This window comes from Panthera tigris, chromosome C1, assembly GCF_018350195.1.
Source record: "Panthera tigris isolate Pti1 chromosome C1, P.tigris_Pti1_mat1.1, whole genome shotgun sequence".
In the NCBI taxonomy this organism is placed as follows: Eukaryota; Metazoa; Chordata; class Mammalia; order Carnivora; family Felidae; genus Panthera; species Panthera tigris.
In genome coordinates, this window is record NC_056667.1 from 53,030,522 (window position 1) to 53,054,806 (window position 24,285).

Below are 24,285 nucleotides of genomic sequence, written 5' to 3' on the forward strand. Positions count from 1 at the left end.
TCACTTCTCCACGTGAACTCATGAGTGTCCCACATCACCCCTAAGTACAATTCTGTAGCCTGGAATTTAGGGCTTCCAATAATCTGACCCCAAATAACCTTTCCCACCTTACCACCTGTCATTCCTCTCCATGCTTAAGGCAAACGAAACCACTCATTGCTTCCCACGGACAACTGAAATGCCACCTTCCCCTGGATTTTGATCAATCCCTCCCAGCTCAAAGTGATGCTGCTTCCCCCATAAATACACGAGACACATTCCAATAATTGAACCACTGAGTCAGGATCAGTGGTCCTTGATTGTCATTTTACTACTTTATCCCTTTAGAGTTACAGTCTTCACACTTTCTACCAGTAAATTTAAGAGTGGTTCAGACCTTTCTGGTTTTGCACTGTAGCTGAGGGACCCAGGCATGTGCTGGGGCTCCCTGCGTCTCCGTTACCTGAACTGTGAAATGAAGGTGATGGCACTGCTGTATCTAAGTTGCAGGATTCTTAGGCCGCTGGTTTCACATATTATGTGAAGAATCCTCGTTCTTGCTATTATAGGCGAACTCTCCTAACCACACCCTAAGGTCCTCAAGGGAAGCCAAGGCCTGTGTCTATTTTATAGTGAGCCTCCAGCTTTTACTTCGAACAATGCCTCGCAGTAGAAACTCAACAAGTATCTGTGTTAATTTTGCTAACAGGTACTTCAAATCTGAGATAAACACTACCATAATGTACTACTGAGCACATATCGTGTGCCTGGCATTGTGCATGCATTATTTCATTATTTACTTAATCTTCACAACAGCCCTGCAAAATAGGTAGTATTTATCCCCATTTTACAGATGATGAAACTGACAGGGAAGTTAAGTGACACTTTCGAGGTCACACAGTCAGTAAGCCTGTGGAGGACAGTCAAAGCCGCCTCCATCTCTTCCCACAACATGAGGCTCCCTGACAACTGCTGAGACGTTCACAAGGGCTCAAGGAGTCCTCACTCAGCTCTCACCCCGGAAAGCAACTGCTCACCTCAATCAGTGTCTTGTCTTTCAGAGGGATCTCGCCATTGTAGCAGATTTCCCAGAGTGTGGTTCCAAAGCTCCATTTGTCAGCGGCCACACTCAGGTTCTTGGAGTCTTCAACACACTCGGGAGCAATCCACGGGATTCGTTCTATGCACTCTGGAAAAAGACCAGAGAGATTTCCAGATCAGTTTCTGGAAATGCCAGGGTTGTAAATCACTGTCATTGCAGCAGAAACTGTGAGCTAACGAAGAAACTATTTTAAGCAGTGCTTTCCAAACATGGGCCCGGGGGGAGTTTGTGAAGGGTGCCACTTTCCAGGCCTCTCCACCCTGGCACGTGCTCCACCATGCAGCAGTCTTAGGGCCAGCAGACGTGTCCATTTATCACAAGCCCCCAGGAGGGTCACATAGGGCCAGGCTTCCGAAGCTCTGGCCTCAGATGACAGCAAAGCACCCTGGGGAAGGCCAACACCCCGGGGAAGGAGAACAAAGGCTTAAGAAAGAAAAGGCAGAGGGGTACCTAGGTGGCTCAGTCGGTTAAGCATCCCACTCCTGATTTCGGCTCAGGTCACAGTTTGTGAGATCAAGGCCCACATCGGACTCTGCACTGACAGGCAAAGCCTGCTTGGGATTCTCTCTCTTCCTCTCTGCCCCTTCCCCACTTGCCTGTGTGTGTGCTCTCTTTCTCAAAATAAATAAATAAACATTAAAAAAAAGAAGAAAAGGCAGGGAAAGACAAGAGGCCCATACATGCAGAGCAGGCATGGGCTAACCTCACTCATGCATTCTGCACAATCCCCCTGCAATTGTGTGTTTGCTTCGTGTGGGAAAGAACAAGGGAATGAAAGCCTGAGGTGAGGCTGTCCTACATCTCTTGCACCTGGCTACTTCTGCAGCCCTGTTCTGGCTTCCTGCCAAGGCGAGTGATCTGAGTAGACACCCCTGCTGTGTCCCTCAACAAGCACTGTGGCCTCCAGCAACAGCCTCCTGGCTCCTGCTGGAAACAGAGGCAGTCACAGTCAGGCCCACCTCACTGACCCACAAGGCCCAGATGAAATCCCACTGCCTCCCTGAATCACCTCTGTCCCCAGCTAGGTGATATCGCTGTCTCTGAATGCCCATAGCATTTTACCGGCACCTCTTGGGGATACCCAGGCTCCTCTACTAGTTCTGGAGTCACCAGTGTCTGCACCCCAGGTGCTTTCTGAGGACAGGTCCCGGGACAGATTCAGGGCTGAATCTTGGCCGACTGGTGGGAGATGGGCGGGTGAGGGGCACTACATAGGCACTAAAGAATGCTTCCCACTTCCCTGCTAAGGAGTGAATGATTTCAGTTGTATTTGTAAGGCCTGTTTTCATCCTGGTTCCCTTCCAAACTTAGCCCATTCTTTGACCTACTGAACAAAACTCTAAGAGCCCAGCACTGTGCTTGGTGGCTGGCCGTCACAGGCCAGGGCCACGCTGAGATCCCACACACGGCCTCTAAGGCTAAAAGGCAGAGAGTACTACTTGGGCAGTTCTGGTTGCAGTGTCTTCGCTCCTGGGCCTGTCTTTTCCTTCACAGCCCTATAGTTCACGATGACCTCATTCAAAGGCCACAAGAGCACAGCTATCACTTGGGGGCCTCCCCCAACAGCTCACCAACTACAGTGGAGGGCCAGGAGACCCGGCTCCTCTCGACACCTCTGTGACCATCCCTGGGCCCAGCAGCCTCCCTCTGTGCTACCCCAGCACCTTGAACACAGCTCCTTTATCGTCAGGACCACACGTGCCTCGGGTGAGTTTCTCCTACCACACAGCTCCCAGAAGGCAGGGACTGGCCCTCCCTACCCTCCACATCTCCCTCGGCCCCTGGGGCACAGCAGCAGCACCAGATGCCTGTCTGCTAAAGTGTCCTTCTTAAAAGGAAACACACCAGAGCCCTAGCCCCCTTCTCCCTGCTGGCCTGACCTGAATTCAGGCGGGGACAGGGAGGGTGGAAGGGTGAAGGGCACAGATGGGAACTGGGGTGGGAGGAAAGGCAAGACCCACCTTGCCTGGACAGCACGGTGATGGGGATGCCGGGGTCACTGAGCTTGATGAACGGGCCGAACTCGCTGTCGATGCCCTCACGGGCCAAGAGGAGGTTTTTAGTGCACACATTTCCGTGGACCAGGTCTTTATCCTCCTGCAGAGTGAGAAGGGTGAACTCAGTCAAGTTGCCCATGGGGCTGCCCGTCTTCCCTCCTTCCTTCACTCCGTTTCCAAGCTTGGCTCCTCACATCATCTCTCCATATTCCCCAGCGACAGCCATGCCCGGGCAGCCTAGCTCTCTCCCCAGTCATCTGTGTGACTCGGGTGTATTGCACCATGGCCCTGCGCCCTGGTCCCCTCACCAGTAAAACGGGGATAATGGCAGAGTGGGCCTCATAGGGCTTTTGTGAGAATGACACCAAGGAGAACGAGTAGGACCCCTGAACGGCTGACCCACGGTAAGCACTACTGACGCTGGCAGTTTCACTCATTTGTGTGACAAGAATCGCACTATTTCCACTCTTATCTACAGTGCAGTACAGAAGTCAGTCCTCTGACGTGATACAATTTCCATCAAAACAGGATTCGTACACAAGCACACGAACAGCCCCAAATGACCAAGGTCGAGGCCACTAAGCACCAGGCACACCTGTGTTTAACCAGAGACCAGGCCCCTCCAGCCCACCTCACCAGAGTCCCTTCCTGCCACCAACCACTCGGGCATTCTGGTTCCTGATGGGGGCCACCACAGACTCCAGAACATACTTACCAAGTAACTCAAGGCACTGGCCAGTTGTTTGGCAACTTTAAACTTCCACGGTGTGGTGAGGACATCGCTTTTCCGGTGCATGAAGAGATCCAGGGGCCCCCCCTCCACAAACTCCTCCACCATGATATCTATAGGCACAAAAGTGGCCACAGTAGGGACAGTATCTTCCCTCACCCCCTGAGGGGAGCCCACTTTACTGACTGGTCCTCGGCTTGGGAGGACACAACCATCCTTGTGAGGTGCAAACAGCAGAATGAGCGCTTACACCTCTGCCCCCGCCCAGAGCGCCTTCTTCTCTCTCAGCGTGCTCACCCCACCCTCCCGGGTCCAGCACGGTGTGCAGTCAGGGCCAGCAACAGTAAACGTTCGAGAAATGAGTGAAAAAAACAAATGGGGCTTAATTCTACATCCACTATTAAGCACAAGAACTGCTGCAAGAGGCAAGAAGCCCAGGCAAGGTAAAGGTGGCATCAGCCCTGAGTCATCCCCACAGCGCCAACGCTCCCAGCCAGGGCAACCTCCCCTTCCACAGCGAATACACTTACTTTCCACATCTCGGACACAGACGCCATAGAGGTACACGATGTGTTTGTGGGAGACCTGCCTCATCATGCTGGCTGCCTCAAAGAAGGCCTGTGGGAGAAGAGGACAAGGAATGCTAAGGGTCAGACTCCACTGCTCTGATGCCAAAGGGGCTCTGCTGGGAGGAAAGTCAATGGGTCCCAGGAAAACTCATCACTGTCATCCCAGGCCCTGAAACTGCTCCCCTGGCCTTGCCTGTCCAGAGGCATTGCTAAGCCGGCTGGGATACGGGATATATTTAGACAACCTAATAGGATACGGAGCCAGCCTGGAAGGAGAGGCTAGCTGACAATTTCCCCATTAGATACGCACATCCACCACTTTCTCTCCATTAAACCTTGAGAAATAACAATGTTTGGCACTGTGTTAGAATAAACAAAAACCCAGGCAGATCTCAGTCAAGACTTGGCTTTATCACTCTAACAGTTTGTGGGATCTTGGGTAAGTCCTTTTACTCGTCTGGGCTTTAATTCTGTAGACTGTGAAGTGATACACCAGGGACTATGTAGAGTCCTGGGCTCCACCACAAGGACCTCTAGATAGGAAACAGGAGGACAGTGGGAGGGCCAGGAAGGGACAGGCTGCTCAACCCACTTCATCTTCAATCCTCCCTCACTTATTTTCCACGCCGGCTTTATCTCAGATTGTACTCGAAGAAAGGCATCCAGACTAGATGAGGAGTCTGGAAACCACAAGGCCAAACTAAAGACAAAGGCTCTTCCAAGCTCACTGTGCTCCACTGGCTCCAGAACTGGGGGAGAAGAGGGGACGGGGTTATGAAGGAGACACTTACCAGAGAAATGTCCCTGTGGCTGGGGTCTAAGACTTTGAGGATCACTTTTATTCTCTTTTCTTCGGAAGTTCCTTCGTCATCTTTGTAATCCAGAAGGGTTCCAGAGTAGATGTGCGTCCGCGTGCCTCTCCCAAGGTGCTCGCCCTGAAGAAGGAAGCAGGAGGTTGGGGTGATGACCCCTCTCTGGGGCTGCACTGAGGACCCCAGCAGGGGTGGGGCGAAGGCAAAAGGGCCTCCAAAGATCACAGCCTCCCCATGTCTTGTCCCCGTCAGGCCTCCAAAAGAAATACAAAGCTATTTAACCAAACACAGATGTGGCACTTCCTGGGCCCCAGGAGACAGTTACAGTCCCAAACGGTTCCTTCCCTTCTACTTCCAGGAAACAACCTGTGGCTAAAACATAATCCTGACCAATCATAAAACTTCTAGTAGCGCCACCAATAGCCTCCAGTGACAGCAGCCCCACCCTCACCTCCAAAGTGGACTCAGAGAGGACCCCACAGGGGCAACTCTACTATAGGCTAGGGTACAAAGAAAAGGGGCTTATTAGTGATCATGCTACTGCTCACTGGCCATTTAACTTGAGACATTCTTTCCTCAACTCCTTTCTGTGAACAGGGATAACAATCGTACCTGCCTCCCAGGGCTGTGTTAGAATCAAGTGAAGAGGCAGGTATAAAGGCTCCAGGTACAGAGTCTGGCACATCATGGGCAGAAACGATCTGCTGGCTGATATGTTCTGTTTGATTGCCCTCTAGACCAGGCACTTGTTCGTTTTTCAGCTATCTACCCAGTGTGTGTGTCTGTATATGCACATGCGTGCTAAGCTTTAAAATTTGTGATGCATTTACATGTGGACTTGCCCTCACAATCCCACAGCGGGGGAAGGGTGTCAAGGCAGAGGCAGAGACTGGAAGGATGGGCCTTCAGTATCCTCACATATGAAAGAGAATAATACCACCAAATAACCGGTATGAGGACTAAAAGCCTCATACCCAAAAAGCAAAAAGCCCTTAGCACATAATCATCTGTCTCTAAGGAGTCTCCCAGTTCAAGATTTAATAATTCTGAGTTAAACATTCTTAATATTGGGAAACCAAAATGTGATTCATAAAACTCAGGCACTCTCAAGCTATTGACATTAACCTCGCAAAGTCTGTTAAGTTATGGTGCTATTATTCTATTATGCCAGCACGTTCTGTAAATGCAGAAAATGGATTCCCTTGGAATCAGTCCTGCCCCTACAGGAATGTATACAATCGTTAATCGGGTATATTAATTTGCACAAATGCCACCATTTGTCATCTGTCATAGCACAGTGGCGATGCATCTGCCCTGTCTCCCATATCCTGGTGAGGTCCTGTGACTATTCATTAAAGCTGCATCTGTCATGAAGCGGTTCATCAAGATTATGGGAAGTTGTGTTCCCAGAACATCCCGTAAAAGCCATATGCTTGCAGAATAATTACTCTTCCCCAGAAGGGTTGCTTATCCCAGCAGCCAAGCCATGGCAACAGGCCTCCACAGTGCCCCACGGAGGGTCCTGCGTATTACACGTTGGCTTCCTTCCGTGCTGCTCCCTCTGCCTTTGTCTGGTGCTTGCTGTGTATCCTCTGGGACTCTGCTTGGATGCCGCTTTCCCAGGAAGCCATTTCTGTCCTCCCGAGGCTAGGCGGCATGGTCCCATCTGACAGTCCCACATCCTGCTGTATTTCCCTACTTAGGACTTGCGTCTTGGTAACGCGATTATCTACTTAAGATGCGAGTTGGCTCCTCCAGCGCACTGTGCACCTGCCAAGGGCTGCCATCATGCGTGACACGTGAAAGTGCTCACTGTTGGCTAGATGAGTGCTGGGGACACGGAGGGTGGCTATGATCTGTGCAGAGGTTCAAAGGCAAGGAAAGAAGGAAGGGCCCAAGTACAGGACCAAATTTAGGCAGGAAAAAAACCCAGGGTACTGTCACTCTGGTGATTTCAATCTCTGGCCACAGCTCCGACTCCACCAGAAGGACAGAACACAACACAATCTGGCCCTCAGTGAAGGATTTATCAAAGGAAGTGAGAGGCAGCTGCAGCTGCGGACCTCTATGCCCTGAAACCCTGCCCAACAGTTTTAGGGATTAACCTAAGAAAGTATACTAGCAAACCAACCCCAAGCCTGCCACCTTCCACTAGGCTCCCTAGTAGGCGTGAGCCCACAATTCATTCTCCAACACCTCCAAAGTGTCACAGTTTCTCCCAGGCAGTAAACGTTCCTTCCCTCCAAGGCTGGTGGCAGGCTGTCTCCTTGGCCTCCCTGGTGTGTGGCTCCACACCATGCTCCACTGGGGCAGGGGCATGGAAGAGAACATGGGGTTTGCCCTGGGCCTCACACCCCTAGCCCGAGGGCAGCTACAAGGGAAACTGGGCCTGCCTACAGCTGCAGACTCTGGGCAAGAGGCCTCCCAAGCTGGGACAATGGTCCAAGGGACCTATCTCTCAAGACAGTTCTCCTGCCTCCTTACTGTATTCTGTATTCCCCCAGCTTTGCTCCCTTTGGAATCATCATCTGAAAGCCCAGGGTTGAACTTTAGAAGTGCTCTGTCACAGCATGTGGTGGGTTAACGAGGGTCGTCAGCCCAGACTCGCCCCATGGACACCCTACTCTTGCCTTGTCAGCATTCCCACCAAGTTCTCCAACTCCTTCTATCTGCAGAAGACCACTCCCCAGAAGGTCCTGTAACCCTAGATAACCCCACAAAGCCTGACTAATCCATTTCCTTCAAAGACAAAGTGTCTCTTGGGAACATGAGCAAAGCTGGGTAGAATGGCAGGGTGCTGGCTGAACAGCTTTAACTACAAAAGAAAAGTCTCTTTTTTTTGTTTTTGTTTTTTCCAATAGGATTTCCCCAAACCCAGACTTCAGTCCCCCAAATCCTCAGACTGCTTGCCATGGGGAGGCAGGACCAAGGTGGACCCAGGAACCTTAGCAATGACTCACTTGCACGATATCTTTCTTGAGGATCCGGTCAAAACTCAGCTGGCTCATAGAGTAGACAGGCTGCCACTCCTGGGCTTTCTTAGTAGCCACCAGCAAATTGGAGATCTCTGCGGGAGAGAACGAAGAAGACTGAGCAGGGCAGCGAAGGTCCAAGATCCCAGTTGGCCAACGTCTGCCGAACCATGGGGCTTGCTGAACACAACATTTGTACATTTGTTGGTTCAGTCATTCAACAAGTATTTATTAAGTACCTGATTCCTGCCCTCCAGGAGCTGCTAAGGCAAATAACAGAGCCTAAGCTAATCGAGTAATCAACCAATCGAAAGGAAAGCTCCCATTTGTGCAGCTGCTCTCAAGATTGCGAGAGCAGGGTCTGTTGTGGCAGAACTCAGGGAAGGTTTGCCTAAGGAAGTGAAATTTTAAAATCTGAGAACAGAAACTCCCCGAAGGCAGGGGCCACTATCTGTCTTATTTCCTGCTCTACCTCCACAGCCTGGAACATAGAGTAGGTATTCAGTAAGTATCTGTTAAATGTGTGAATGAATAATCAGGATGAAGGATGAGGGCTGAAGAGGGAGGAAGAAGCAGTACGTTGGGCCTAGGGAGTGAGGGGAACTGAGTTAGGAAGGTAGAAAAACACTGGTTTTGTGTAAAAAAACAGGACAAGTAATCCAGAGAGAAGGTTGTGCCTGAACCTTTCTGGGCTCTCAGCAGTGCCTGACTCCAAGGAGGTGCTATATAAATGTACAGATTATGAGCAGACCATCCCCAAATACCACTAATTCAAACAGCAAACTGAACACTTCACAAAATCTGCTGGGCAAGGGTGAGCACAGGAGGCTGATGGAATTTATAACCCACAGAAGGAGACTTCCCACCATGGAGCCACTTTGAGCTATGTCGCTGTGGGGAAAGAGAGCACCTTCCAGATTCAGATTGGCAGTGAGAGGGTTCTGGAACTCTGGAAGAACTCCACCCATGAGCACTAAGTACTAGGTCCCTACATTAGGCCAAGTAACTCAAACATGGTCTCTCAAATCCTCACTTCTTTGCAGGGCACTGTTTGTTTTCCTTTTTTTTGTTTTTTGTTTTGTTTTTAATTTTTTTTAATGTTTACTTATTTTTTAGAGAATGAGAGACAGAGCATGAGCAGAGGAGGGGCAGAGAGAGAGGGAGACACAGAATCCGAAGCAGGCTCCAGGCCCGGAGCTGTCAGCACAGAGCCCGATGCGGGGCTCAAACTCACGAACCATCAGATCATGACCTGAGCTGAAGTTGGACACTTAACCGACTGAGCCACCCAGGCGCCCCTAAGCATCCAACTTTGGCTCAGGTCACGATCCCAAAGTCTGTGGGTTTGAGCCTGGCACTGGACTCTGTGCTGACAGCTCCGAGCCTGGAGCCTGCTTCGGAATCTATGTCTCCCTCTCTCTCTCTGCCCCTACCCTGCTTGCACTGTCTCTCTCAAAGACAAAAAAAATTCTTAAAAAATTTTGTAATAGGGGCGCCTGGGTGGCTCAGTCGGTTAAGCGTCCGACTTCAGCTCAGGTCACAATCTCGCGGTCCGTGAGTTCGAGCCCCGCGTCGGGCTCTGTGCTGACTGCTCAGAGCCTGGAGCCTGTTTCAGATTCTGTGTCTCCCTCTCTCTCTGACCCTCCCCCGTTCATGCTCTGTCTCTCTCTGTCTCAAAAATAAATAAACGTTAAAAAAAAATTTTTTTTTAATTTTGTAATAAAATAAAAAAAATTTAAGTTAGATTTTTAAATCTACTTACTATAAAATCTGTACAATAGTGGTTAAGAGTTGAGAACTGGTGTCCTCCTATGTTCAAATTGTCTCTGCCCCTACTGTGTGCCTTGGACAAGTGTGCCTTCCACTCCTCTGAACACTGATCTTCTCATCGGCAACATGGATGGTAATAACACCAACCTCAGAGGAGGTTCTGGGAGCCAGAAACTAGGTTCAGACACAGGTTCCCCTTGTGATCACATTCTGGGTACCCTTTCTCCAGAGTCTATTCTCCCCCATTCTGTTACCCTGACTCCATGCAATCACCTGGATAAAATCAGATTCAAACAGGCCAACTCAGGACTGCCCTGGAGAAAAGACATCAAAAAGGGCCACTTGAAAAGTGTCCCCAGGGAAGAGTCAGGGCAATAGAGCTGCTTTGGGACTGAGAGAGGAGAAGGAAAAGAGGAACCATTTATGGGATGATGATCTGCATGGCTGCTACGGGGAATGTGGCACTGAAGTCAACCATGTGAGTGAGGAAAAGCCGCTAAACCCCCACAAGCCTGGTTTCTCACTGGAAAAATGGGAGACACAGTTGTGCCCCTTGTGAGGTTGCTGTGAGGGATAAATGAGAATGCACACGGGGGGGCTCACTTCAGTGCCTGGCATCTAGGGAGCACTCCAAAACTGGTAGCTATTGTGGTTAAGACCAACATTACATCCTGGTCAGCGTCACCATCCTTGTACCAGCTGGTTGGCAACGGCCTGCAGAAGCTTTCAGTGTCAGAGCGAAAGGCTGCAGAAATCAAACACCCAGCGTGACTCCACAGATGAGGATGTGGGTCAGCGATGACTAGGCCAGTGAGTCCTGCTGGGTCCCTATCCCCTTCTTGACATGGCCGCCCTCAGGCCTAGAGAGGGGTCGTGGGGCTGGACCAGACACAGAGATGTGGATTTGCTTTGCTGTCACATCCACTCTGAGGGCTGCCTGCTTTTCACTGATTCCATGAGGAGCTTCTCAGCTGCATTTTCAAGTAAGAAACCCAGGTCAGAGTCTGGCTATCAGAGCCTTAGAGTTAGGAGGGCAGAGGCATTCAGGAACCCAAAACGACCTTCTTTAATAGTCATGATTTCCTCACTTCTCTAATTTGCAGGTGGTAGAGGGAAGACAGAGGGCTTCTGAGGGCACACAGAAGCCAGCCTCATCCTCAGAGCTTGTTCTTCCTTTCTCCCTAAGCCCCCCGGCAGTCCCTCCTCTCCCCCAGGTCAGGAGAACTGGCCCCTGCCCCACAGCCGTGGGTTAATGGCTGCCCCTGCGCATTTGCAGAGTGTGATGTAGGGAAAAGACCATCTGAGGTGGGTCAGAGGACTTGAGTTCAATTCCCCACTCCTGCTCGAACTACCTGGGCAAGCACAATGGCGATTACAACATACTCCGGGTTGTTTGGAAGACTGAATGACAGGGCCTGGCACATGATAGTACCCATCACCATCATCATCATAAATTGCTGCTACTTTTATCATAACTAGTACTGACACCACTAGCAAGGCACTGAGCTTCTCTGGGCTTCAATTTCCGCATCTCCGTAACAGCTACAAAGAGCTATTGTACAGATGGAATAAATGCAAATATGCACATAAAGCATTTGAAATTAGTTAAGTACCCACCAGTATGGTAGCTACTGCCATAATTATCAGACATCAGCGAACGTGGATTCCGTGCCGGGTGCTGTGTACCCACCCTACGAGTCACAGGGTGGTAAGATAGACCCAGAGCCTGTCTGAATAGTTCATATTCAAGTGGGAGGGACATTCAGTGTGGAGTTCCAGGGGCCCCAAGGGAAGCCGTGAGAGAGGGATTCAATGCGTTCCTGTGCTTTTCCTGCCATGGCTACTGGCTCCCAGGTCTGGACTGGGAAGGGCAGGAATCTACACCAGAGACCTACCCAGCTAATTCCAGGGAAGAAATCCTGTCCCAGCCTCCCATCTGCCACCACTTCTCACTATGTGTGGCTGCTGCCCTCCATCCCCCCCAACCTTACCCGGAGACCACCAATCTGCCTGTACTACCTGGAAGAGAGATTATGTAAGTAAATAGGGTAGTTGGGCTTTAAGATTTTACCTCCCTCTGAGGCCAAGGTCTCAGGGCCAAGTGGCAGATGTGTTTTTACCCTCACGGAACATCTTCAAGCATGAAAACAAAGGCTGCAGTTACCCCCGAAGCTGGCAGGAAACCCTATCTGATCAACAAGAACACAAGACCTTCCTCTTTCCCTGAGTGCAGTGTCAGCCCCGTGGCTGGGAGACCAAACAGTGATTCAAACATCAAGAACCCAGGCCCCTTTCTGTCCCGGTGTTGCATCCTCTGCCCACCCCTGACATAAAGGCTCACGGACAAATTCCCTTAAAAGAACAAGATGTGTCAGATAGAGAGACTCCTCAGAGTCTTCGACCACACTTACTGGGGCCTGCCCATCCCAAATGCGCTGCCCGCCCTTTCTTTGAGGCCTGACCCTTTCTGAGGGAAGGATGTGACACATGTAGGGCAGCACCTCACACTATGGGAATGTCAAAAAAACTATCTGGAGTAGACTGGCACTCAAACCCCTCTTTGACCTGACCTTCAGTGAGACTCACTTCATTTCTACAGGACTCAATTTTCTCACCTCTAAAATGGGGCACTTGACTAGGTGATGCCTAACTGTCCTTCCAGTGTTCACATTCTAAGAGGTGATGAATTCACCTGCAGGGTATCAGTGACACTAACCATGGGGCTTCAAAAAGAAGAGCTGAGTCCATCAACCCCCCCATCCACTTTATTCCCTGACTCTTCTATGGTTCCCCACTCAGCTCCCTGGCATGGCATCCAAGGCCTCCTAGGACCCAAATCTGCCCTCTCCCAGTCTCATCAGCCCCTTCTTTTTATTTTATTCTATTCTACCCTACTCTATTTTATTTTAGAGAAAGAGAACACAGGTTGGGGAGAGAGAGAGAATCTTAAGCAGGTTCCATGCTCAGCATCGAGCCCAACGCAGGGCTCGATCCCATGACCCTGGGATCATGACCTGAGCCAAAATCAAGAGCTGGACGCTCAACCAGCTGAGCTGCCCAGGCGTACCATCCTACCTCTTCTTTCTAACTTCACTGAATGCATTAGCCCTTCAGCCCCTGTTCTTCTGCAGCTCCTGCTTTGGCCTACCACACTGCCCCTACACATGCTTTGTTAGAAAAGCCCTTATCTAGTGGCCAGGCTAACTGTCCAAAACGAGGCTCAAGATCCACCTCTGTGCAGCTTTCCAGTCCACGACTCAGGGATTCTGACCATGCACTTCTTTGCAAGCCTGAGGTCTGATATGTAGGTGTTGATGAAAACAGCCATCACGTAGTACGGTGGCCTTGTTTACCTGAAACATTTTCTATGTTAGACTGGAAACCCTTGGAGAGAGGGGCCTGAGTGTCAGGCATTTGATTCTCTGCATTTACCACAGTTCTTGACTCACAGAGGATATACTAGGAACATTTCTCAGAAAATAAACCACTCACAGGGGAACATTTTACCTTAAAGAGGAAAGTGGTAAGCTTCTGTTTACTAATCCTAAACATGCTCTTTCCAAAGCCTGAGATGCTAAGAAAAGGTGTATGTTTTTATCTATAGACAATGCTGACACCTGAGGCCCAGGATTGAAGTTCAGGACAGACTCATAACAAAACTAAATGAAGGACACCTAGAAACTGTGGGGAGGGGCCACTTTCTTCAAACCAACCAGCAGCTTCTGGTTGATCCGTGTCTTAGAGCATCAGCAAGGGGCAAAGGGGATCAGCGAAGGGACAGGGCCCAGCTCTGGCCAGGGGAGACCGACCTCGGGGCTTGGGCTGGCAGCAGCGCTTCAGCACGAAGCTGATGTTGTCCGTCCGCAGGATCTGTTTCTTGAGGTGGTTCATGAGGTCCCCCAGGCTGGGGAAGCTGCGGTCCGAGCCATGCAGGCTGTAACGGCCCTTCTGCACCTCGATCTGAAAGTTCTTGAACTGTTTTTGGCTACCCACCACCTGCCATTCAAGAAAATGACCAGAAACGATTTGTTTTAAAAGGCTCAGGCAAATGTATCAACAACAGGAGAAGCTGAACAAGGATATATGGAACTATGTACTATCTCTGTAACATTTCTGTAATCTATAATTATTCAAAAATAAATATTTATTACAAACAAGTAAACAATAAATAAGTCCAGAAGAAGACAATGATCAAAGAGAGTTAACACTAGAGAGAAAGCCTAACACAGCAGGACTTCTACAATAGCATCACCCCGTTTTAAACCTGTAAGATGGAGTTCAAGGAAAAACCAACCTCACAGGAACGTTGCTGTGACTGCGTGACAAAGTAAAAAACTTAGAAGGTGCTTTGTAAAGGTTTGCAAATATTATTATGCATGAAATAATCATTACTATAACAACATTTATCCAGGAAGTCTCTCAAACTGAGCCCTTCCAGGCCATGCATCTATTTGAGGAGAACCCCTCTGGGAGGTGGTGGTCAGTGGTCTGGTCCGTTTCCAGATTCTATAGTACCACAGAGAGGAAGTATAAGCAGCTTTCCTTCACGGGCACTTTTTGTACAAAGATAAATATTTTAGTCATTAAGGATGAAGGTCGGAAAGATCTACTTATGGTATATACTAGGATAAGATGTTTAAGATCGCAAAGCCTTGGTTTTTATTCATCTGTACAATGGGGATAATGCCGGGGTCAATCTCACACGGTCAGTATAAGGTTTAAATGAGGACATGTAAAGTGGTCAGCACAGTGTCTGGTGAGCTAAAATGAACTGTGCCAGTAATCGTATCTATGATCCTGTTTTCCCCAGGTAATCTGACATCAGGCGGACCACACTCCTGAGTCATCGACATTCCTGGTCCAGCACAAGCCAATTCCACCTCAGAAGGCAGTTAGGCTGTCTCGTGCGCCCATCCATATTAACAACATTATACTCCCTTCACAGACTGATGAATGTAGAAGACAGGCATGCTGCCCATACAACAAAGCCGACAAGTTCTGACCCGCTGTGGCCGTATCAGCCACGAGGCCTTGCTGTACAGGAAGGCTCCCAGGCAGGCAGTGGTACCCAGACACTTGACAGCTCTGGGTTCCTTCTGCCATTTCCTCTTCCCTCTCTGAACAGAGTCTAGTCCCCAGGGCTTCCCCAGTACTTTTCCATCCAGTGTCTGAGGGCTATGGTGCACTAATGTGCTCACTTCCACCTTGCAGCCCCACCCCCTGCCATCCCAGTTCTCCCAGTTCGTGCTAACCCAGTCAACACTAGTGTATCTGTCTGGACTAATTCTGTAAAACTCATGGTCTTTTAAAATATTCCATTTCCTGTATTTAAGATTGCATGAATGACAAAGGGAGTACTGTAGTCTAGTGCGGTAAGGTCAACAATTCTGGTTTCTATCTTTGCTTTCTGGGTATCTCTCACATCGTTGCTAGCTTCCAGCTACTGTAGAGTCACTAAGTAGAGTCATCTCCACTTGTCAAACCACGGCACGGCAAGTCATCCATTAAAATATCTGAAGCTACCATCCAGGGAAAGCTGTGTTAGGCCAGGCTGCCAAGCTGGCCTTCCTGGCACTGGTTGGTCCTGTGAGTACCACAGACAGACGTGGCTCTGTGTCTGAGATTCTGTCACCGAACAAATGCACTAAATGACAAATGTTTGGTCTGAACTGGTTTTCTGGCCATGTTCTACCTTCCAGAGCTGCTGTGGATCCCTGACATGGGTCTCTTGAGGGAAGAAAGAAAGGGCCACAAGGAGGAAAGTTTCGCGGTTTGGCTGCTCAGGAAGTCTCCTTTTGAAGAGTGGGGTTGTTCCAGTCAGAACTGCCAGGGATCTCTCAGAAAATTATAATGCTCAACATCCTGCTCTGCATTTCTCTGGGTGTCTATCTCCCTGGGCTTTTTACCCCCACCCCAACCCTCCCCCCAGGTGGTCCTCTCTGCAGCAGCTCCTAGGCTGGCTGCACTGAACACATGTGGCCAATATGACTCGGCCTGACTGACCTCAGATTTTTCAAAGCAGGTGACAGTCATGAGGATATTGTCAAAGTCGGTACAGCTCCACCTCAGCACATACATTCCCTCCTCGCTTCCTTCTTGCCGCAATTTATTGATGGCATATTCTGTGCTAGAGGGAGAGAAAGGGAAAGGGAGAAAGAGTTCATACCGATGACAGCACTCTAAATCCCTTGGAGTAGCCACTTCCCCAAGCTGGCTCAAGTCCTATGCGCCCATCCCATTACCCAACCTGGTGCCTGAAGTCCTGTCTGAGAGGACACATGGGGCAAGCTGAGATGCCAAGGAGCCTCAACACGTATCAAGTCTCCAAGGTCTAGAAAGAGGACTCGTCTGCCATCTAAGGCACTGATCCCAGCTTGACCCTGACTTCCCTACACATGTGGTCTCCAGCTTGACAGAAGCTATCCCCCCCACAAAGGTGATGCAGGAAGGCCTGACCAGTAGACAGCAGGGAGGGATGGAAAACAGGGCACCAAAAAAGTCCTAAACAACATGCTCAACTGGCCCCAACCTAATCAACTGATGACACCACACATCCCATCACTAAAATATGGTTCCGTTCACACCAAAGGGAACTGAAAAGTTTCCAGAACCAACCAGATGGGACCGTGACAACCATTCTGTATGTTGTGGACAATCAGTGGGGGAGCCACATCAGTGCAGAGGTAATGATGGGCATCCGCTGTGAGCCGGAAGTAGCCGTCTACCAGGGACACAAAGGACAAGGCCTCCTCGTGGGACGAAAGCTTCAGTTCCTGATGAGAGAGAAGACATGCCCGTGGTTACATCATGTGCCTACTACCTCAAGCAGCTGACTTTATGGGGAGGTACAGAGTGAAAAGATATTTAAAACACAATGGATGAGGCATGACCTCAAAAGGAAGCACTTTTTGCTGACAATAACTGTACCCCTTGCATTTATACAGGATTTTGACTCTCCATACTTTCTCATCTAGTATCTTCAAACTACCAGATGAGGTATGGTGTGTTTGCATGGGAGGAAGGGCAGAACAGGCAGCTATGGCAGGCAGAAGACCTATGGAGAGGCTGCCACAGGGGTCTAGATGGAGGAACAAGACTGCCTCAGGTATAAGAGTACAGAGAGCTTAAAAAAAAAAAAAAAAGAAGTGGAGGGAGGAGCAGCAAAGCATATGGAAGTGGTACTCTGGTCTTGGCATTAAGCAATGACTGACTCAGCACCCATTTTACAGAAAAGGAAACATAGGCACAGATGCTTCATCTCATATGGAGTTGGTCTAGAAGGTGAAACTCCGAAGTCTTAATCCAGGAATGGTCCCAGACAATGATGAGGTTGCTAGATTAAGTCCAGAGACCTCTGAGGGTTTGGAGGCGGCAGAGAGTCTTACTCAAAGTGGGAGAACAAAGGCAAAAATGGAGATGAGAGAAGGAATATCCACAGAAAGAAGGTTTTCAAAAAAAATGCCTGGAGATAAAGACAGGTGAATTTTTTTTCTGTCTTGGTCATATAGCCCTGAACAAAAACTGCCTATCTGAGAGAAGCCATGGGCTCAACCAGGAACATCTCCTGATGGAGGGGGGAATGGAAAGCCATTTAGAGCTTTGGCTCACAAGAATATTAAAAAGCACCTGAGTCTTCTGAGGGCAGAATAGCATGTGAGTATAAGACTCTGCCCACAGTACTGGAGAAAGGACAGGCTGGTGGCAAAGAAAAACAGACAAAGGAGAAAAATCAGTGAAAGAGAAAGGGGTGGAGAAGCAACTAGAAAGGATGCAGGCAAGTGGGGCTAATGACAGCTACCTTGTCAAAGGAAGGGTCAGCTCTAGACTTGTGAGCCAAGGAGGCCAAGGCCACCACAGAGATGGTTATTCAGTAAGGAGACTCTGTGCTAAGTGTGCTTCCTTTCACATGTTACCTGGCATTGACCTGCAGATCCCCAAAGAGCAAATTCAGAGCAAATGGTCTGAATCGGGCAGCCCTTCCCCCCATCACCTAAAAGACCGAGACCACATAAGCACTTCCCTGAGAGAAGTCTGAGGAAATGGGAGACGTCAAGAAGAGGCAGAGAGAAGAGATAAATCAAGATATAGTTTGATAACATGCTAGCATCATGCTTTCCTGAAAGACCAGCAGCCAAAGTACTGCCTGGTCAAAGGGCTTGGAAATCCCATGGCTGGCAAGGGACAGGGGAAGGAGATAAAGAAGAGAAAGCATCACACAGTGTTAACCCACAGGTTCTGGAGTCCGTTTACGTGGGTTCATATCTTAGTATCTGCAACTTGCTATTATGGTTAAGCACATGCAATCGCCATTTTTACAGGTCAAAAACTGTCAAATATTGGCAATTTCAAATGGTTTAATCTTAGAGCTGTGTGACCTCGGGCAAGGTACCTAAGCTTTTTGTGCCTCAGTTTCCTCCTCTGTAAAATAGGGACAATAATACACCTACCTATAAGGTCGGTGAAAATGGAAAGAATTTACATTCACAAAGCATTTAGAACAGGAAGTGTCTGGCATGTAGTAAGAGCTAGTATTTGTAGAGGAAAATGCAGTAAAGAGGAGATGAAGTATTTATTTCTCCCTGCCTTCCTCCTGCAGCTGCCACAGACTCGCCAGCCCCTGTGGTCCGAGCGGGCGCTGACTGCGGTGCCCAACGTGACTGTCAGCCAGGATAGGATGGGGCGGGCTCACAGACACGGTACCAGCTGGCTGTGGCTTCTCCCCTCTGCTACATGCATCTTCAGGGTCTGACCGAGGTGAAGAGCCCGACCACGGCTGTGCCAAGCTCTTCCTCCCTGCAGTCTCTGGGGAAGAGAACGCTTTGGAGCTGGAGCTGCACATTCTTACTCCGTGACCCTGCACGAGTTTCCACACCTCTCCACAGTCTAGACCTCCCCTCCCCCCCGCCCAGAAACAGAGCCAAAATTCCTACATCTAAGATCCTTGTAAGGACTAAATAAAATAGTATAGACACAACACAGAATGCAGCCTTATAGCTATGATATGCTGAATAAATGGCACTCATTTTTATCTTCTTCCTCCTTACATTCTCCATCTTCCCACTAACATCTATCTGGACTCTACTGCTTCTCCCTTCACTTTATTTTTCATTATTTTCCTGATGAAATTAACTTATGTTTATTGTTTAAAGGGGGGGGGAGATAAGGAGAATAAAAATATTTAAATTATTCATAATCCCACTGTAAATAACAGCTGTTAATATATTTTAAAATATTTATTTAAGAGAGAGAGTGCAAGCATGAGTGGGGGGAGGGACAGAGAGAGAGAGAGAAACTCCACACTGTGCTTGGAGCCCCACTCGGGGCTCAATCTCATGAGCCCATAGGATCATGACCTGAGTTGACATCAAGAGTCAGGCACTTAACCATCCAGGGACCCTAACAGCTGTTAATACTTTATTTTTCTAAGAGCATGTGTGTGTATATACATATATGCATTTCTTTTAAAAATGTTTTGAACAAAACTGGTACCGTTCTGTAGATAGTTTAATATTCTCCTTTTTTCCATTTACAAAGCATTTTTCCATATTACTAAAAAAAATAACAATTTGTTTATATAGTATTTTACTACTCAGGTGAATTGTGATGAATTTTTCCTCTTCTCCTATTATTGTAGATTGGGGTAATTTTCAGTGATTTTACTCTGTAAATTCTGTTCGGGTACATTCTCATGCACAGACCACTGGCTTCATCTCTGTTTCTGGAAAACAGCACTAAGTTCCCAAATAGAGGTATATATAAATATTTTCAAGGCTTTTAGCACGTGTTGCCAAACTGCTATCTAAAAGGTGTAACAAAAAGGCAAGTTACACCAGCTATAAAAGAGTGACCATCTGTTCTCAACCCTATCACCAAATTCGTTCCCAACACTGAATGTTATGTTACCGTCTTGACAGAGTATTTGCCACATTTAAGGCAAAGCGTGGTATTTCCCTGGTGCTGACTACCTTCGCCCCACGAGTGCCCGCCTCAGCTGCCTGTGCTCTCCACGTGCCATCGGCCATGACTTCCCCAACACAAACATGTTTATTTTGGCAGCGCTCCTACTTCCCCTGCCAAAAGTGGCCTGCTTGTCTAGATCATGTCCTCAAGTGATACCAAAAAAGAGGAAGTGAGATTGAACACCCCTTCCTCTGTCCGGAGTCACTTGGGTGTGCCTGACACCGTAACGGGGACTGCCACTGTGGGCACAGCCACCAGCCTGACAGGCTCCTGAAGTGCAAAGCGGGGTTTCCTGGAGACTTCTTCCCAGAAGGCTCCCCCAACTCAGCGGAGAGGCTGCACAGGGGCCCTTGGGAGGAAATGCTAACATTCACCCATCTTGTTTTCCTTCAAATCCACTAACTTTTGTGAACTAAGTATTTATGCTAAAATGTCTTTGGGAGGGCAGCAAATCCTGAAAAGTAGATACACATTGGCAAGACCAATGAAAGGCTCCAGAACGTACCAGTATAACTCAAAAACCAACATGGATAATGCCAATGTCAGCAAGAGGGATTTCTGGCTGAAGTAAGAAAGAAAATCATCAGATTTTCTCCTTGGGACAGGAGCTCTGCAAGCATGTGCTGCCTAACTGTCCTCAGCAAAGTCTGCCTCTTATCACTGGATCCAAACAGAATTGCCTCCAGAGCAAACTTACCATTTTTTTATTGTCCTGCTTATTGATGCTGACCACACACTCCTTTATTACAATGTGAGTGATTTCAGGGAAGTAAGAAAAATTGTTCCACTCTTCCCGGATTTTGTTTTTCTCCTCATCCTTCTTGTGTTTATTTTCCAGCTTTTTCCATTTCAGTTTGTTTTTTTCCTTTTCAACAGGAACAACCTGATAAGATGCATTAAAGTGCCAGAGTTAAGTTGCTTTCTCATTTCCTATTGGCAAAAAAGGTCAACGCTTCTGGAAAACTAAAACAGAGGCTACATTCAAGGAGAAGAAAGCCAGCCTGCCTGGATCTACACAGGAATTAGAACAGGTGGCACATGTGGGCTTAGGATGGCAGTTTAGTGTCCCATCAGGGAATCTTGGGATTTTATATCTGGCAGGGACCTTAATGAGCACTCTGAATAAACTCTTTACAACATCTCTATTGTACCAGTCAAGTCAGAAAGGGAAATAACTGCCCACTAGACAGGCATCCACCCTCAGGTCCTCTCACTTCCGGACTGATGGATATTTCAACACAGGCAGAGAACATGTTCTTCCCAAATGTGGCTGCACAGAACATGAGCTTTCTCCTTTTAGAATCTATCACAGATTATCTTAACATTCTAACAATATCCAAGATGAAACTTTCAAAAGAAGGTATGAATCCCATGCTTGAATAATCTGCCAGTTATTAACTAGTTAGGTCATCAATTTGAGCCTCCAGTTCCCCATCCATAGAACAGATCTTATATTTTACCAGGTTCTTTGAGGATTAGTTCTCATTAACAGTGTATCTACTATATAAAAAGCACTTGGTTACGTTTTAGGCATTGTTATTTTAGCATGAATAAACCAGGAGAAAATAAAAATAGCCTTGGCTTTAACATTATTATTGATAATTATAACGATGATGATGGCAGCTATAATAGTTTCCAAACATTTATTACATGCTGGGCTTTGTGCTGACTGACATTCAGTTCTCTCAACAACTCCATGAGGCAGATACATTAAGTACCTCCATTTTACAGATGAGTAATATGTAGCTGATATAGGGGAAGGAACGCCCAACGCTACAGAACTACAAATAGTGGAGCTAGGACCTGAACCAGGACTATTTAGGTTTAAAATCCATGCTTTTAAACCACTCTGCTCCCTTGCCTCATCCAGCAAACACTTAAAAAAGTAGCTTTAAATCGCAAAATCAATTACCCTATCTCACAGAGCCAGAAGTCTAAATTCAACTCTTGGCACTATTGTTTATTAGTTAGTTATGACCTTGGGCAAGTTTCTTAACTTCTCTGAGCCTCTTTGTGTTCATCTATAGAATAGAGACAACAATAGGACTCCCCTCCAGGCTTTCTTCTTCTGTTGTTGTTTTTTTTTTTTTTTTTTTTAAGGAATAAATGAGTAATACATGTAAAATGCTTAGAAAAGTACTTAGTACATGGTAAGTGCTCAATAAATATCTGCCATTATTATTAATATTATATATGTTATTGTTACATTTCTCTATTTCCCTATAGAACTCAATAAGTATTTATTTAGAATAAATAAATATTCGTGAAGACAATAAAAGATGAATGATACATGGTCTCTAACCTGAAGACACTTGTCTGACAGGGGTGATGGACATGCAAATGGGTAATCCCAACAGGATAAACGGAATAGGTATGTGACACAGGATGGTCTCTTCCACCAGCCACCTATCACCACTTACATTTGGTTTCTGTCTCCACTGGATTCCAAGATTTCCAGTTACCATCACTTCATAGAGAATGTTTCCACTGTCATCTGGATGAAACCAATTCATCTCATTTTCTGACGAAATCAGTAACATGGAAGTCTCAAATATTTCAGCACCATAATGTTTTGTCAAAGTCTCCAAGGTCGCCAGGTATTTCACCTTCAGGTCATGAGTAGATACACTGCTGTCACAGATGGTCTTGTTGTTAAATTCCTTTAGGAAATCCTTGAAAACGTTATTTATCCGCATCCTGGTGAGAAGATTCCTCTGCCTGATGGACTTATTCAATGTTTCTGGGATATATCGCTTGTAGCTAAAACAAAGTAGGAAAATATGTCTGTATGTCATGCACAGGCCAGCATAGAATAGTACAGAAACCAACCTAGTCTAGAAATCTTCCTTCCATGCACTGCCCCATAGGAAAGGAGGACCTGCTCCCAGAGGGTCTTAGATGGAGTAAGCACTAGGCTGAAAGTCATAAGGAGATGGAGGTGAACAGGGACTGAAAGAGAAAGAAAAGCACATGTTCACAGACTGTACTGAGATGGGAATTCCTACAAGTATCATCCAATTTTCTGGGTTGCAAAGGGAGGCAGCAAAATTGACTTATCTGTGTTTTTGCTTGCCAGCGTCACTGTTCCTGTGCACGTTAAGTACTCATATCAAATGTTATTAAGATTCAGCATCAGTTAGAAGGTGGTGTGAGAGGAGGCAAGAGTGATTATAGATGCTCTGTAGGCTCTACTTTTAGGTTTTATAATTTTTCTATAAAGATCACATATTGCTTTTACAAGAAATGGGAAAAACACATAAAATCCAATTAAATATAAAAGACCTCGTGTCTGCCATGTGGAAGTGTCCCAGAAGAATTAAATGGATTGGCAAGGAAACTGAACGATCAATTACTTATGCGGGTGCTAACAGGAAAGTATGACTAACAAGAGTCTTGACAAACTGACAGACTGCTGGAAGGAGCCGGTTTTAAGAACAGTATGAACACCCATGAAAGAAAGAACAAACTGGAAACCAAACCAGTGGAGAGACCAGTCTGCCTAATACTCTCAGGCCTGAGACAGCATCTGGCCCTGGGTAATCCCTGCTGCACGAATGGTTTCATGACAGTGGAAAATTGTAAAGTTTAGAATTTTTCCCCAACAGATATTGTGACATTTCAGATTAATGTAATAGAGAGGAAGATCAGAGGAGAGCTGTCATTTTTTACCTTTGTCTCATGAAAAAGTAAAGAGGAGGTACCCGGAGCAAAAGTCACGGAAAAAAGAGAAAGCAGCAGTACAGCATGTATCTAACCAGCCCTGCATCACTGAGGGGGCAGCCCGGCACCTGCTCCAGACTCTGCTCAAGGGCAAGATACAAGAAGGAAGCTTATGGGAAGGTGCATGCTGCCTATCTCAAATAAAAGAGCTATATTAACTTGTTCTTCAAAATGAATCTGTCTTCTTTTACGACATTCACAGAAACTCCTTGGTAAATACATACATACAAATATTATACAGATAGGTAGAAATTATGCAGTTTGACGACACCTTCACAAAGACTTGATCATGAATGCTATTTTAAATAAATGCCATTTTCTTGAGGTACTATCCTTCACATCAGATAAACAGCTCTCTAGTGAACTCTAGTTCAGGCTGTGGATGACAGTAGCTGCCTGTAGAACAATACTCAGAAGGATTTCAGGACAGCTCCGGCACAAAAGGAAAAAACACCGTGACAGATGGCAATGCCCACCATGGGAAGAGAGGCAAAGGGCAGGTATGTGGGCCACCAATTTGATTGGTATCGCTCATCTAGAACTTTCACCGGAGTGCAAATTTCTGAGGTCATGAGCCCGTGTTCAAAATCAAGACACGATTGTAATTGTGCTACCTTTTATAAATGTTCTAAAAAAGATCTAGGCGCTGCAGAGAGCAGGGGTCAGCCAAAAAC

General features: G+C 47.4%; 1 protein-coding gene across 1 annotated transcript in view; it reads right to left on the reverse strand.

Moving 5' to 3' along the window:
* The window catches only part of JAK1 (Janus kinase 1), a 128,218-nt gene that overhangs the window by 9,154 nt on the left and 94,779 nt on the right, over nt 1-24,285 (reverse strand). The window contains exons 7-17 of the mRNA XM_042997473.1: nt 22,312-22,651; nt 20,589-20,774; nt 16,547-16,704; nt 15,935-16,058; nt 13,741-13,927; nt 8,150-8,256; nt 5,169-5,312; nt 4,339-4,426; nt 3,794-3,921; nt 3,043-3,178; nt 1,017-1,168 (exon numbers count right to left, since the gene is read on the reverse strand). Coding sequence (XP_042853407.1) covers nt 1,017-1,168; nt 3,043-3,178; nt 3,794-3,921; nt 4,339-4,426; nt 5,169-5,312; nt 8,150-8,256; nt 13,741-13,927; nt 15,935-16,058; nt 16,547-16,704; nt 20,589-20,774; nt 22,312-22,651 — 1,750 coding nt within the window. The remainder of the gene's footprint in view (nt 1-1,016; nt 1,169-3,042; nt 3,179-3,793; nt 3,922-4,338; nt 4,427-5,168; nt 5,313-8,149; nt 8,257-13,740; nt 13,928-15,934; nt 16,059-16,546; nt 16,705-20,588; nt 20,775-22,311; nt 22,652-24,285) is intronic.